Here is a 14,499-nt window from a genome sequence, read left to right as displayed (position 1 = left end):
CGGCTCCATGGCGGGTGTTGGGGGGGTCTCGGCTGCAGCTGCTACCCCGGCGGGGGGTCTTGCATAACCTACCTTCTTCCCCTTGGCAATATATTCCGTAAATTTAACATTGATTTTCATTGTTTTGCTGATGACACCCAGCTCTATCTGTCTAGTAAACCCAACTCTTCTCTTCCTCCATCCTCCCTCTCCTCCTGCCTGTCTGAAATTATAACCTGGTTCACCTTAAACTTCCTCAAACTCAACAGTGATAAAACCGAATTACTCCTTGTAGGTTCTAAATCCACCCTTTCCAAAGTCTCCAACTTCACTCTTTCCATTGACTCCTCTTCGGTTTCTCCCTCCCCTCAGGATAAGAGTCTGGGTGTCATCCTCGACAGTTCATTATCCTTTCAATCTCACATCAATAGTATTACCCGGTCTGCCTACTTTCATCTTCGTAATATCAATCGTCTCCGCCCCTCACTCACCGTCCAATCAGCTTCCATTCTAGTTCATAGTCCGGTTACTTCTCGCCTCGATTACTGCAACGCCCTCCTGTCTGGTCTTCCCAATAAGACTAAATAAATTACAACTGGTCCAGAATTCAGCTGCTCGCATCATCACCAGAACTCCCTCCTTCCACCACATCACTCCCGTTCTCCAACAGTTGCACTGGCTCCCGGTTACTTTCAGGATTCAATTCAAACTTCTTCTTTACACTTTCAAAGCCCTCCATAACATGGCTCCTTCGTATCTATCTGATCTTCTCCATATTAAATCCCCGGTCTTCCTCCGCCCTTCAGCTTTCCGTCAATCCTGCCCGCCTGGTTACCATGGGGAGCCGAGCCTTCAGTCGCTCGGCTCCTCAACTCTGGAACTCTCTGCCTCCTGACCTCCACAATGTTGACTCCTTTTCTGTTTTTAAATCCAAACTCAAAACATATCTGTTCAAATCTGCTTTCCCAAATTCATGACGCTCATTCATTTTTAATTTGATTTTAAATGATGTTATTGTGTTTATATATATATATATATATATATATATACATATTACTTTGTACAGTGTCCTTGAGTGTTTTGAAAGGCGCTTTGAAATAAAATGCATTATTATAAATAGGATTCCATCCATTTTACAGTTTTTGAGGGGAAATTGAATTTTGTTAGTTTGGTCAGTAGTTTTTTATGATTTATAGTGTCAAAAGCTTTTTTCAGGTCGAGGAACACAGCCCCAACTACACTGAAAAAACAAACTTTTTGCATCAGTAATATATACTTAATTATTCCTCATAATATTTATATAATAATTCAAATATTATGGAAATACATAGAATTTTCTAGTAAAGAAGCTAAGTTTATATTCATAAATGCAGTAAAATTTAATCAATAATTGTTAGTGCAAATTGTTACGAGGATTTTCTTAAGTAAATCTTATTAGTTTTTTTTTCAGTGTACACCGCCCTTATCTACACTGAAAAAAATGTATTTTTCAATTGACTTAATTTTTCTTTGTCAAGAGTGTTGCACGAATATTAATTATGTAAATCCAACATAAAAAGTTTAAGTTTGCTTTAATTAATAAATAAGTTTGCTTTAATTAATAAATTTGAGTAAATACAACCTAAATTATTTCAGTAGTCTTAGCTTATTCCTTATTAGTATGGTTTACTTAATTTTACTTAATTTCTTTTATTTCTGTTTGCACATTTAATTAATAAATTTGAGTAAATATAACTTAATGTTATTCAGTTGTTTTAGCTTATTCCTTTTTAGCATGGTTTACCTATTTTTTTGTACTTGCATTTACTTGTTATTTCTTTAGAGTGAAAATGTGTCTGTTACAATAAATTTAGCAGTCACACACACAATAGTATCAAAAATGTTTTATTAAACAAATCTGGTATCAAGCAATTTCTTTAAACTAACATTCATCAGGCTTTGTTTAAACAATACCCCAAATCTAAACGTGTCATCATACTGTTCGGAAGTCAAAATGACTTATTAGGTTATTTAAACTTAAAACGGCATACAAGAATGCAGCTTTAATTAGTAGATGTCTCCTCAAGTTTATATAAAAAAATGTAAATACAACATCACAACTCTGACTGAACAATAATCAGTGCAGAGCTCAGTGAAAAATAAACATTCTCTAAACTATAACGTTCTGCGTGGAGTTTTGACATAAATGAAACATCATACTAAACAAAGAAAGAATTTTGCAGTTGTATGTACAACACAAAATCATAAAACAGTGAAAATGGGAACCACAATCCCAAAGTAAATGTTGACATAAACAAACGAAACTTCCGCAGCACAACATGAAACAACTTTTGGGTATTGCAGCCTCTAAGGCTTTTTGGTCATTTGTCCAACAGTCTTCAAATCACATACAACATCTCAGACCTATCCAGAAGTTTGGTTTCAGTGTTCCAGAGTTCCTGTGCGAAGTTTTGATCTTGAACACAAGGACTTTTGGGGAAAGCTTTTCCCCATTCATTTGCATGACCACCTTCTGAATGAATTTATACTGGTATCTCAGTTCTTCTGGGTAAGCCAAGTTCACTGCATAAATTCCTCCAAGCATTGCTGCTCACGCTCTGGCTGGAGATCTCATGTGTTCCAGTAGAATCACACCTTCAAGAAAACGCCGACATCTGCAGGATCTTCTCTTTCAGCGCCTTCCTTTTTGATGACAAACATCAATGCTGTGCTTCTCCATGTCTCTCTGGATGTCATCACACTGGATGTCCTGAGTAAACAATAAACACAAAAACAATGAAGTCTTCCTCCGATGAAAATCATGTTTTTTTTTAGTTTTTTACATGTATGTGCAGCAAATTTTCTTACAAAAGAGAAAAAAAAACCCAATTAGAAATCATTTTGTTTTTGCATTTCTGAGTATTTCTCTTATTAAATAGTTTTCAATCTAACTTTGGAAAAATTACTTTGTTTGAATCGATGAGCCAGTATGATATCACAACAACCAAACGAAGAGACCCCCATCTGCCTCTATAGAATGCAGAGACGCACTGCGAGAGAAGAAAGGATTGCATCTTCCAACTTCTCTGCTGTAGAGGGTTGGAATTAAGTGAAAAGCTATACTGTTCAGCAATATTAAAACAAATTCCATTGCAGTTTGGTGAAATATGTAAATTTCTATATGCCCCAAAAATCACTCTCTCCAAGCTCCATAACTTTTTTTTGTTGATAAATTTAGATTATTTTCCCAAAAACCGTGGTGTCTCCAATAAGCAAATTTATTATTGGCACAGTTTTGTAGTAAATGGAAACTTATGGAGAGAGAATAGACTCATCCTGATTTATGCATTCATTACTCTTGATTTGTGTGTAACTTTGAATTTGTGCGTGCGTAACTCCTGATTTGTAACTCAGAAAACTCTTTTGCAAGAGAACAAAAATTATGAAATTAAAAAATACAAAATATAATTTACACATGCACAACTTAAATATAAAACAGCTTGAAACTAACTACCCACACAAAACTCTAAAAATGATGTGAAAAATGACTTGCTACCCACAAAGATAAACATGAAATATGGCGTTTTAATAAAAAAAAAAAATGTTAAGATGGCATTAAAATAAACAACATGAAGATCTTGTATATAGGATTACCTTGTACTCATGAATTAGACACGCATCATCTTCCCACAGGTAGCAACAAAATTCTCTGAGAACTGCTTCCCTTTTTGTGATGAACATTAGTTGTTGTCTGTGAAAAAAAATGAGAAAAAGAAAAAAAAAAAAATAGAGATGCACAGTGGTCAGCACTCTTGCCTCACAGTAAGAGGGTCCCTGGTTCAAGTCCTGGGAGACCAGAAACAGAAAAACCAATTGGGGACCTGGTTAAGGTTTTTGTCCAGGACATATTCTATCTAAAAACAGAGAATTTCATGTGTTCATCATATATATCATAGAGAAAATAATTTAAAATTTAGATTAAAAGGTAATTTCAAACTAAAGGTAATGTTATTTCTCCTGCCTCAGCAAATATGAAACCATCAACAGCTTGAAAATTTACTGTGACAGTACAGAAATGTGTCTGTAGAACTTGTAGATTTTACACAACTACAAGATTTTTACAAACATGTTTTCCTTTGCTCTTGATTCACAACTATTTCAGTCATTAAATATTAAAAAACACAAATTTAATCCTCATCTCGTCTTATGTCCTCCATGATCATCAGGAAAATTCTACAAGTACATATTAAAACTATCATACAAAACACGTTTTGAGGTCTTTATGTAAACAAATATGATAACGTTGTATTTATGAAATGTATGAACTGTTTAAATTAGCAACGAAGCACAAATATCAAGGATTGAAGCTAAGTTGTATTTACCTTTATGTTTGTAACTGCAGTCATCCTTTGAACGTGGTGACTCTGTTGAAGGAGGAGATCCGTTACTGAGAGAAGAATGGATGTTTTTGGAATATGGTTTGTGGAATAGTAGCGACAGTGGGGATCAGCTGTTAAATATACAGTTTTAGGATCTCTGTTTCGGCTATCCGATCACCCAACTATCGGAAAGCAAATCCAGCTGACGCAAATCAAATCCAAAACTCTCCACCGTCGCAAATGTTGGCGGTGAAGAGGAAGTGACGTAATATACATGCGCGCGATTAGGGCGTGGTCAGGTAATGGGGATCGGGTACTGACACACGTGTTTTGAAAGTGACCAAGGTGAGAGATCCTGCATGGCTCAGCGCAGCCGCGGAAACTTCGTTTTGTAAGATGGAAGATTGAGTTTTTTCCGCTCTCTAGGCCGGGTATCCGCATGGCTTTGTCTTTAGCCGCTTAGCACGCGCGCGCTGCGTGTGAGAGGCGGTGCTAGAAACTGTCCGCGTGTTTATTTAGTTCCATGTTTGGCTCACAGACGGATTCCGATCAAGACGTAGTTTTTGTGTCTGAGAGGCCTGCGTGGCGACGTACTGAGGACACGACGATTGACCAGGTAAAGGTGTGATTTGTGAAGCACTTCCGCCCACATGAACGCTTTGTTGTAGCTGGAGCTGTGTTCACGCCGAATGCAGATCATAAAAGCGACGCTCTTGACGCGTGTGGGAGGAGCTATTGTTTTTGTTACAGATGAATGACTTGCTGTCCACAAAAGTCAACAAAAGGAGAAACATACAAACAAATAAATGAAATCAGAGGACTTTTGTATTGTAGTTTAAATTCAAATAACTAAAACATCATGAAGTTCAGGAAAACAAACTGCAATGATCAGCTTTTCCTCCGTGTTGGTTTTGGATTGCATCTTTTGATCACATCATCACTGCTGAAGCTGAGTTTCCTGATTGGTTGACTTAATGGGCAGATTCACCAAAGTTCAGATATTTGAGCTTTTGAAGAGGATTTGGGCTAGAGCAGCAGTCTGCAACCTGAGGCTCCAGAGTTACCCGTGGCTCTTTGACCCCTCCATTGTGGCTCCCCTTGTTGAAGAAAATTGAAATGTTCTTTATTTAAAAAAGTAGCCTATCTTTCTATGAGGCTTATTCATCAAAGCAAGTTTATTCAAGTCATTCACAAACATTTGAAGAATAGTACGTATCACTCCACCAGGCTACTGACTACAGTACCCATAATGCTCCAACAATCCATCAAGTGTTACAGCTTCATAATTGTTTTATTACATTTAGAAAAGAGCGCTGCGTTCCACTGAATTCGAGGTCATTAAGCACAACCAGATTTCATGGCGTATTAAAAAGCGGACTGTTTCAATGTTTTTTTTTTTGTGCAGTTTGGTCTAAAAATCACAGAAAAGCTCCTAATTAGCTCCTAATTCCTTCAACATAGCTAAGTTTTTGAATTTCCACCAATATCTGTCAAATAAACTGTATATAGTCTTATTTTATAATCACTTATGATCTTATGTCTTTTATTTTGAAAGGAAGTTATGTCAAAAGTAATAGCCATTGTCGTATTTAGGAAAAAAATTTTTTTTTGTAATATTTATGATAAGTAAGTGATAATTTATTGATCGTTGCCATAATAGTAAAACTAATAAAAGGAAGTGTCTTATTTTTGTAAGACTTTGTGGCTCCAGTTGAGATGTGGTTGGGAAATCGACCCAATTGGCTCTTTAAATGTTGAAGTTTGCAGACTCCTTGGTTAGAGAATCGTCTGGAAACACGCCGCGTGACCTCTCACCACATCTGGACATTGAAACTGGACATGTGAACGTAGCATTAGTCTTTATTTACGGCACAGTTTCTGCAGCTACCAGCCTGTAGAGCCCATATGTGGTCTTGAACCCAGCACCGCTCAGACTGATGAAGCCTCTTGGATGTGTGGTGAGTGAAGCCTTTCAAAGAAGACTTTCAGGGTGCTATGACTCAACTTTGAGACATCATCTTGATAAATTCATCGGCATTACTAGACTGTGTTTGTGCAGAAAACATTCAGAGAAGCTGCTGACGTACAAACTAGATATTCTTGCAAACTAATCTTTGAATCGCTGGAGCAACCTGACTTTGAAAAGACTAGTTATAACCAGAAAGATTCTGAAACAGAAAAAGCAGATTGTCTGAGCTGAGACAGCTTCAGTAGCATTGATGAGAAGGAACTGAACATACAAAAAAAGCCTTCAAGCAAACATGCAGACAACATACAGAGAATTCACTGAGGACAAGCTTAGAAAATGCACTGAGAACATGAACATGAAGCATTGTGAACTCTCCTCCAGGGTTGAAGTCACAGTTACTGTTAAAACATGAGAAAAAGCATCGATTTGTCTTGAATTGTGAACGGAGGGAAGTTTGATGCAGCCTGAAGGCCCGTTCCAGCGATGTGTTTGCTTCATTCCCAGGTATTAGCACATGTTCTAGATCGATGTATCTATCAGAAGTGTCTTCTGGCTCCTCTCCGCTCTGATTCTTCTCCTCAAAAACGCCACTCTGTGAGACTATCTGAGGTTGTGGATGACGGTATCTGACCTACAGGGATTCTTCTCCTTCATGCTTTGCTGCAGGTGAGGAGGTTGGACCTTCAGAGGGACATCGACCTGCAGTCTCAGCCCGAGCAACCAGCCAGACCTCCGGTTTGTGTTCTTCAGCTCCACCTGCACTTCCACTAAAGTTCACTCTTTACTTAGACTTTTTGTTTTTTTTTTTACCAAAAAAGGCCAAATCTTCTTCTGCTGTGAGTCCAAAAGAGACAAAGATGGAAGAGAACAAGGTAGAGACAAAGAAACGACGAAAGAAAGAACAAAAATGTCCAGATGAAAGCAAGAACTCCACTTCTGAAGACACAAACCACACAGGCGAGGAAGAAGAGAAGAAAAGGAAAGCTGGAAAGAAAGAGAAAGAGGAGGGAAGCGATGAGAGGAAAATGAAGAAGAGAAAGAATACTGGCAAAGATGTTGAAGAGGATGAGAACGTCTTAAAAAAGGAGAAGAAGATGATGGAGGAAACTGCACAAAGTTTGTTACATAAAGATAAAATAAAGAAAAAGAAACAGAAGAAAGAGACTTTTCCAAATGAGGAGGAAGAACAAGACACGGCAAAGAAAGCAAAAAAAAGAAAAAAAGACGTCTCACCTGAAGAAAGAGAGCAAACACAGGGGGGCGCTACAGAGAAAAAGAAACACAAGAAGGCGAAGAACAAACTGGAGCCAGAAGATGTGAAAGAAGAAAAGGAGGAAGAGCCTGAAACAGGGGAGAAAAACACGACAAAATCCGTCAAGAAAAGAAAACGCTGTTCCTCTGAGGATGGTGTGATACAGGAGGAGGCAAGACCAACCACGAAGAAGAAGAAAACTAAAGCTAAAACGGGGGATGGAGAGACTCAACCCAAGGAGGGGAAGATAAAAAAGAAGACAAAGAGAAAAGACAAGAAGGAAAATGGGTCAGCTGGAATGGAAGAGAAGACAGAGGAAGAAAGTGAGCGACTTCACAAGAAGAAAAAAGACAAACTCACAGAGACGGGAAACGGAGAGATAGAATCCACAAAGAAGAAGAAAAAAGACAAACTCACAGAGACGGGAAACGGAGAGATAGAATCCACAAAGAAGAAGAAAAAAGAAAAGAACAGAGCAGCTCATGTGGAATATTCAGAAGAACCAAAGGAGAAGAAGAAAGGAGCAAAAATCCGAGCTGAGGTTGTCAGCAAAGACTGTGAGGATTCCAGGACAGAAGCAGAGGACTGCAAGAAAAGCACCAAGAAGGGGGGAGGGCTTCTGAACACATCAAAGAAGATCAAAGGCGAGTGGGCGGACCCTAAGGTGAGCCCTCTCCAGGTGTTGGGGGTTACATTCTCTCCCGTCCTGTCCTTACTGTTCTCTGTTTCAGGAAGTGGTTTTCCTGTCGGAGAAAAGCGGGAACACTGATGAGATCACCATTAACCAGGTGAGGGGGGTCTCTGCTGCACTTTAAACTAACCTCGAGTCACCTGGTCCTGGTGAAAGCTCCCGTGTCCTTCCAGGAGATGCCGGACAGGTTGTGAGTTGGAACCACAGAAACGTTCTGTCGGCTGCAGTGATGAATCCACTTTCACAGTTTCATGAAACCAGATTTGATTGTTTTTTTTAAGTAAATAAGAGGCTCTTTGCTGCTATAACTCTGACTTTAAAATGTCTGGCAGCTTTTTATTTTACTGTAGTCACAGCTGTCCCCAACGGGTGGATATGGACAGTCTGCAGGTGAAAAGGGGCACACAGATGACTCATACTAAATATCCAGGTCAGAGGTTGCTCTGTGAGCCCATAGATCCAACATTTTCATGCACATTTCTCTACGGACATTCTGTGGGTGACGGGTCGTAGTGAACACTCATACAACACGCAAGGGGGAGTGAGGGGGGAGTAGGTGAAATGCAGGAATATTGTTTGGAGTTTTCATTTTTTCAGCCCACTCAGACTTCTGGTTAGTGCTTTCTTAGTGCTGTTCCAGTGCACTTCTAGCACGTTCGTAGCACGCTTCATGCTCACATCTGTACTGTTAAAAATAAGGGACTCAGACAATCAGAGTGTAGTATGTGTGGGTCTTCTTCAGGCATCCTACGGGCACTTGTGTATCACCCCATGAGTGGATTACTTGCACGCTGTAGATAAAAGAGCTAATACTCGCACTTTACTAATGACTAGAGTGACTAGAGCGTAAGGGAAACATACAACTATGGAGAGAAAATAGACTCACCCTGAATTGTGTGTGTGTTACTCTTTATTTGTGCATAGCTTTGAATTTGTCATAACTGTCGATTTGTGCGCAATGTTGGATGTGTGTGTAACTTTGGATGTGCGCGTATCTGGATTTGTGCGTAATTCTTGATTTGTGAATCGCTTTAGGATTTGTGCGTAATTCTTGATTTGTGAATAGCTTTAGGATTTGTGCGTAATTCTTGATTTGTGCATAGCTGTGAATTTGTGCATAATTTTGGATTTGTTTAAAAATTTTGATTTGTTCGTAACTTAGGATTTGAGCAAAACTTTGTTTTTTGCGTACATAATTCTTGATTTGTGAGTAACTTTGGATTTGTGTGCGTTTAATTTTCGATTTGTAATTCATGCAATACATTTTGTGAATAGGTACAAAAATTACGAAATGCAAAAATTAAAATGACAACAGCTTGAAACTAAATGACACACAAATCTTTAAAACTTACACACAAATTGCTTGTTACACAGAACACACACAAAACCACATTTAGACTCTTTTCACGTCTCCAAGATTTGTGCTTAAGTGATGCGTTTAAATGCTGCTTAAATGTTGGGTCATCAGAGTTTTCTTATCAGCCTCTTTGAACTCAGATTGTGAATAATATGTGGTGAAAATAAACATTTCCCACTTTCTAAAGCTGATATCCCTGATAATTAAAACAAAAAGTCTAAATATGTGTTTTTAAATACTCAACATTAAAGTTTCCTTATTCAAGAATCAATCAAAGAAACTGATTGAACTTCTTCACGCGGGAACATCGGACAGGTTTGCTGTTGTGCCCTCAAATGTCGACTTTGTGTTTTTTAGGAAAGAAGGCGGGCCTTACAGATGGAAGTTGAAAAGGCGTCTCAACCCATGGTGAGTGTGGGGCTCTTTTAGCCCCCCCAGACTCTTTATTCATACCGAGAGAGTATCTGCTCTTCTAGTTTTTCTGAATTTGTTGGTGGAATTCTTATGAGTAGATAACGTTGTTGCTACTGTGTTCCCATGATGCATCAGTCTAACCTGCAGCCCTCCTGTGTTTGTGCCTGCAGCTGGGGCAGTGGAGCACCGCCCACTTCGACAGCTCCCAGCAGCAGCAGAAGTTCCTGAGGCTCATGGGCGGGCTCAAAAAGGGCGTCAAGACTCCTGGGGCGAGCCCTGGACCGGCCAACATGGCCATGGGGCAGGAAGAGCAGCGGCAGCTGCAGCAAGGCCTGCTGGGAGAGTTTGAGCGCGCCCAGCTGCGCAGAATGGACTTCAATAACAGGGGGGTGGGGCTTGGCTTCTCGCCGCCATCCAATAAAAAGTTTTCCATTGACATCAACACATGCCGATCAGTCCGCTTCGATGACTGATCGCGTTGGACGCCACTGTTTTTCTACGAGAAGATGTCACTTTCCTGAACATTGTTTTAATAAATGTTTTAATTACCCAAAAAAAGGTTTTCTAAAAATGTTTTGGAGAATTTGGAACAAAAACAATTCAAGTCGGGGGCTTGGTGGCGTCATTTTGCACTTCCTTCCTTGATGCACTGCGTATAAAAGACTTTGTTTCTTAATCGAATCCACATCACACAAGTTATCAACTAATGAAGGTTGTTTTTCATAGTTCTGATTATCACAAACCCATTTGCTCTGATGGTGAAGGCAGGCCTCACCGTGAGCTTCTTTCTAACTTGAGCTTCCAGATCATAAAGACAATTAAAAAAAACGTGGTTTTGGTGTTTTGAACATTTTCTTGTGGATGGCATTGATAAAGAAAATTTAGCTTAAAGTTGCATTGTTTTTAATTATAATTGTGTAAATCAGGCGTAGATGAAAAAATGTTGGAAAGAGAATTTGTGGCGTAGAAAACACATGTTGGGCTGAGGGGGTGAGAGGCTGTGAAGCAGGAAAGCGCTTAAAGTCTCCCTCTGATTTTTTGAGTTTTTAACATGTTTTTGGTTTTTTTTTCTTCTGAAAGAGAACAAATGTAATAAGAAATCATTTTGTTTTTGCATTTCCGAGTATTTCTCCTTTTAAATCAATCAAACTGTCTTGGACAGACTCTGTTTGAATGAATGATCTTCTTTCCATCAGCAGCTCTGCTGCACATGCACTAAACCCTCATCTGTTCCTATTGTCTAGTTCAGGTTCTGGAGAAGAGAAGATGGTATCTTCACATTGACTGTAGCTCAGCTCCAGAAGCCACGCCCCCTCAGAGGAGATTTTGGAAACAGATTCTTCAGATCAACATGAAAAATGGCTTTTTAAGACATTAAGGTTGTGCGATTTAGGTTAAAAACTTGATAATCATAATTAAAACACTACAGAGAATGTTCTTTTTCAATAAAGAAATTGTCATAGTGGGACATTAAACAAATGGATGATGGGATGTGAGGGTGAGGTTGCCAACAGTCCCACCCACAACTCAAAGGTGAATTTCTAATAATCTATTGCCGCTCTACAGAAACTTATGTCCTAGAAAATGACAGTTTTTTTTATTTTGGCTAAAAACTGCATAATCAAAAAAACACTGGGAATGCTTTGACAATAGATGATCGGAGAGAAACTTTAACATGTATAATAGAATCTGTTGTGTGAACATCTCAGAACCTCGATTTAATTCTCAATTCAACGAACCGGGTTGTGATCATAAACATTATTAGTCACTGGAAAAATTAAGGTGTTGACGTCACCCATAGCGGCCCTCGCAATATCAGGGCAAAGCCGTCACTGGCTTCCTGATACGGCCGCCACCATTTTGAAACCACTCGATAGTAATTGGTCCGAGTTAGTCTCCCACTGAAAACAGCTTGAGAGAATCTGACCAATGTCTTAAAGGTCTTGAATTTGAAAATAAGGCCTTAAAACGCATTTAGTAAGTCTTAAATTTCAGTATCTTGGTTTCAAAATAGTGCAGCTTAAAACTTTTTCTATGTGACTTTTCTGGTCTATAAAGTTTTTTTTTTTTTTTAAACGATTATGAAAGTAGTTTCATTACACTGAAATGTGAGTAATAAAGTAATGAGGGTTTCTGTAGTCTAGTAATTGTAAATTAATTACTGAAATTTGTTATGTTACTCCTTTACTGGCAAGAAATTGTTCTGAAGTTCAAGAATATCGTTTATTTTTCAGCCATTGGGACGGGAATTAGGCAGAAAATTGGTCTTAATATTTTTCAAATCAAAGTCTTAAGAAGGCTGTAAAAAGTCTTAAAATTAACTTGAAGAAATGTGCAGGAACCCTAGAAAACCTTCAGCAGACTCAGACACTGCAACAACAAAACCTGATCTGCTCTGGAGATCCTCAGGAGATCCAGGTGGCTTTCAGGACACTTTGTGCAGGAAAGAACCCTCGCGTTCAGGTTTGATTTGGTTTTATTTCATGTTCAAGAGGACTGCAGTGACAAACAACACGTTCAGGAGTCACACAAACCAAAGTCATCCAACTTCACATAACACTGTAGGCAGAGATCAGGAGCGCTCGGTGCCTCCTGCAGGAGAAGACGTCTGCATCAGCTGAACGGCTCATCTTCACAGAGTCCAGCAGACACGACCACACTCCCAGAATTCAGAGCAAGAGTTCAAATCTGAGCATTGAAGACATTTTATCCTCCAGCAGAAACATCTGAAGACAGAAGACTGAACCCCCGCCCCCCCCGCAGCCTCAGGACCGAGTTCTGCTTCCATGCAGGACAAGAGGCCGCCTTGGGGGGGGGGCTTGTTTTATGAAGGTAGTAGTGGAGAGGTCCGGGTGCAGAGGGGGGTGGAGGACCCTCACGCCTCCAGATACTCGGGCTGGACTCGAGCCACTTTGCGGAACTCCTTGGTGTGTGTCTGTGGACACTGCATCTCACACCAGCTGATGGGAACCATCTGAGCTCGGGCTGTGGAGACCCCAGAGTCTGTTAGAGCCCCCGCCAAACCACGTATGAAGAGTAACGTTGTGTGTGGAGATTTACACAGAGGTTTGTGTGTGTCAAAAATCACACAATCGCTGAAAAGGTTTAGATTCAGATCTCTGAAAGACGGCAGCATGAAAGGGTTAACGCCTGCAGACACTTGAGCTCTGATGTGAAAGACTTGAACATCCAATCTGAGAAACCAATGATTTTAGTGTGTCTGAAGAGTGTATGTCTGTGGGTTTGTTGTACACTTGTGTTTGTGTGTGTTAGTGTGTAAATGTTGGTGTGTTAGTGTATGTGTTAGGATGCTTGTGTGTTTAGTTTTTGTTAGTATGTGCTAGTGTTTAGATTAGTGTGTGTGTGTTAGTGAGATTTGAGCAAAGACAAACAAAAAATATGAAACACAAAGCAAATACACTAAAATAAGCACACAGACCAACATATACTGACACAAACAAATGCTAACACAAATTCACACACTATCACAAACTAACACATACCAACACACAAACTCACATACAATTGCTAACATAAACACATGCTAACAGAATTTCAAACACATGCCAACACAAATTTACACACAACTGCCAGCAAACGCACACACACTAGAACTAAATCACACACATGCTAATGCAAACATAACTGCTAGCACAAACACACAGGCTAGCACACACACTGTTAACACAGACACAATAACACAAACATATGCCAACACAAACTCACACATGCACAATAACACAAACTCACACAAGCCAACTCAAACACACAGATGCTTAAACAAAATACAACAGGCACACAAACTCACACACACATACGCATATACAAACTCGCACATGCGCCAACTCACACACACACTAAGACAACCTCACAAAAGCTAAAACAAACTCACTCACACTAACACACACAGCTTTCTTCGCTCATAGCTATGAGGACAATGTAGATCCGAGGTTGACATGAATTGGATTATTATTTTTCTGTCTCCCGTCTCAACTTGTGGTTGAACGGCGCCGTCTCGCCACAGCAGAGTGGCCGTGTGCTCACCTGCATCGCTGTGGGCCACCACCACTCCGAGCTCGTTCTCTGCTGTGGTCAGCAGGTAGTTGGACTGGACATCTCCCAGAGAAATCTAGCGTCAGGTTAAGGTCTGCCGTGACAGCTTCTGAGCTTTCAACCAGAAGCTTCAGCAAACATGAAGGATACCACCTTGGCCAGAACGATGTCTCCGGGTCTGAAACTTCTGTGCATCTCCACCTGAACGAAGCTCAGAGTTAAACCATCAGGAGCGGGCGGCGCTGGACTAAACAGATCCTGCTTACCTTGTCTTTCTCTGTGGCGCGAACGTCTTCTTTCCTGAACACACAGAAGAGCGTCAGAGAGTGCGACTACAGCCACACCTGCTGCGTCCAGCCCGCCTCACCTGATGGTTCCTCTGAACAGGTCCTTCAGCGGCGTGGAACCCACATACAGGATGTGCAC

At 40.0% G+C, this 14,499-nt stretch overlaps 2 protein-coding genes and 1 long non-coding RNA gene across 5 annotated transcripts in view; 1 reads left to right on the top strand and 2 right to left on the bottom strand.

Annotated features, from left to right (window-relative positions):
• knop1 (lysine-rich nucleolar protein 1) overlaps window positions 1–10,578 on the top strand; it is a 10,924-nt gene extending 346 nt beyond the window's left edge. The window contains exons 1-6 of one of the 3 annotated variants that reach the window (XM_024259806.2): window positions 4,623–4,682; window positions 6,973–7,041; window positions 7,125–8,222; window positions 8,290–8,346; window positions 9,964–10,014; window positions 10,191–10,578. In XM_024259806.2, coding sequence (XP_024115574.1) covers window positions 7,164–8,222; window positions 8,290–8,346; window positions 9,964–10,014; window positions 10,191–10,493 — 1,470 coding nt within the window. In that variant the 5' untranslated portion in view covers window positions 4,623–4,682; window positions 6,973–7,041; window positions 7,125–7,163 and the 3' untranslated portion in view covers window positions 10,494–10,578. The other 2 variants (XM_036211603.1, XM_036211604.1) reach the window with 2 other exon arrangements.
• LOC112137469 lies at window positions 1,848–4,580 on the bottom strand. Its single transcript, XR_002917546.2, has 3 exons — window positions 4,341–4,580; window positions 3,613–3,709; window positions 1,848–2,728 (listed from the first exon to the last, which is right to left on the bottom strand). It is a non-coding gene; the product is annotated as an uncharacterized LOC112137469 (long non-coding RNA).
• Window positions 10,579–12,478: 1,900 nt separating the features above from the next.
• exosc1 (exosome component 1) overlaps window positions 12,479–14,499 on the bottom strand; it is a gene marked incomplete in the record, with an annotated part of 5,864 nt that continues 3,843 nt past the window's right edge. Inside the window, 5 exon segments of the mRNA XM_024260018.2 lie at window positions 12,479–13,005; window positions 14,065–14,149; window positions 14,224–14,274; window positions 14,340–14,373; window positions 14,441–14,499. Coding sequence (XP_024115786.1) covers window positions 12,896–13,005; window positions 14,065–14,149; window positions 14,224–14,274; window positions 14,340–14,373; window positions 14,441–14,499 — 339 coding nt within the window.

This window comes from Oryzias melastigma, linkage group LG1, assembly GCF_002922805.2.
Source record: "Oryzias melastigma strain HK-1 linkage group LG1, ASM292280v2, whole genome shotgun sequence".
Classification (NCBI taxonomy): Eukaryota; Metazoa; Chordata; class Actinopteri; order Beloniformes; family Adrianichthyidae; genus Oryzias; species Oryzias melastigma.
Note: the sequence above shows the minus strand (reverse complement) of the source record. Positions and strands in the feature narration are given on the sequence as shown.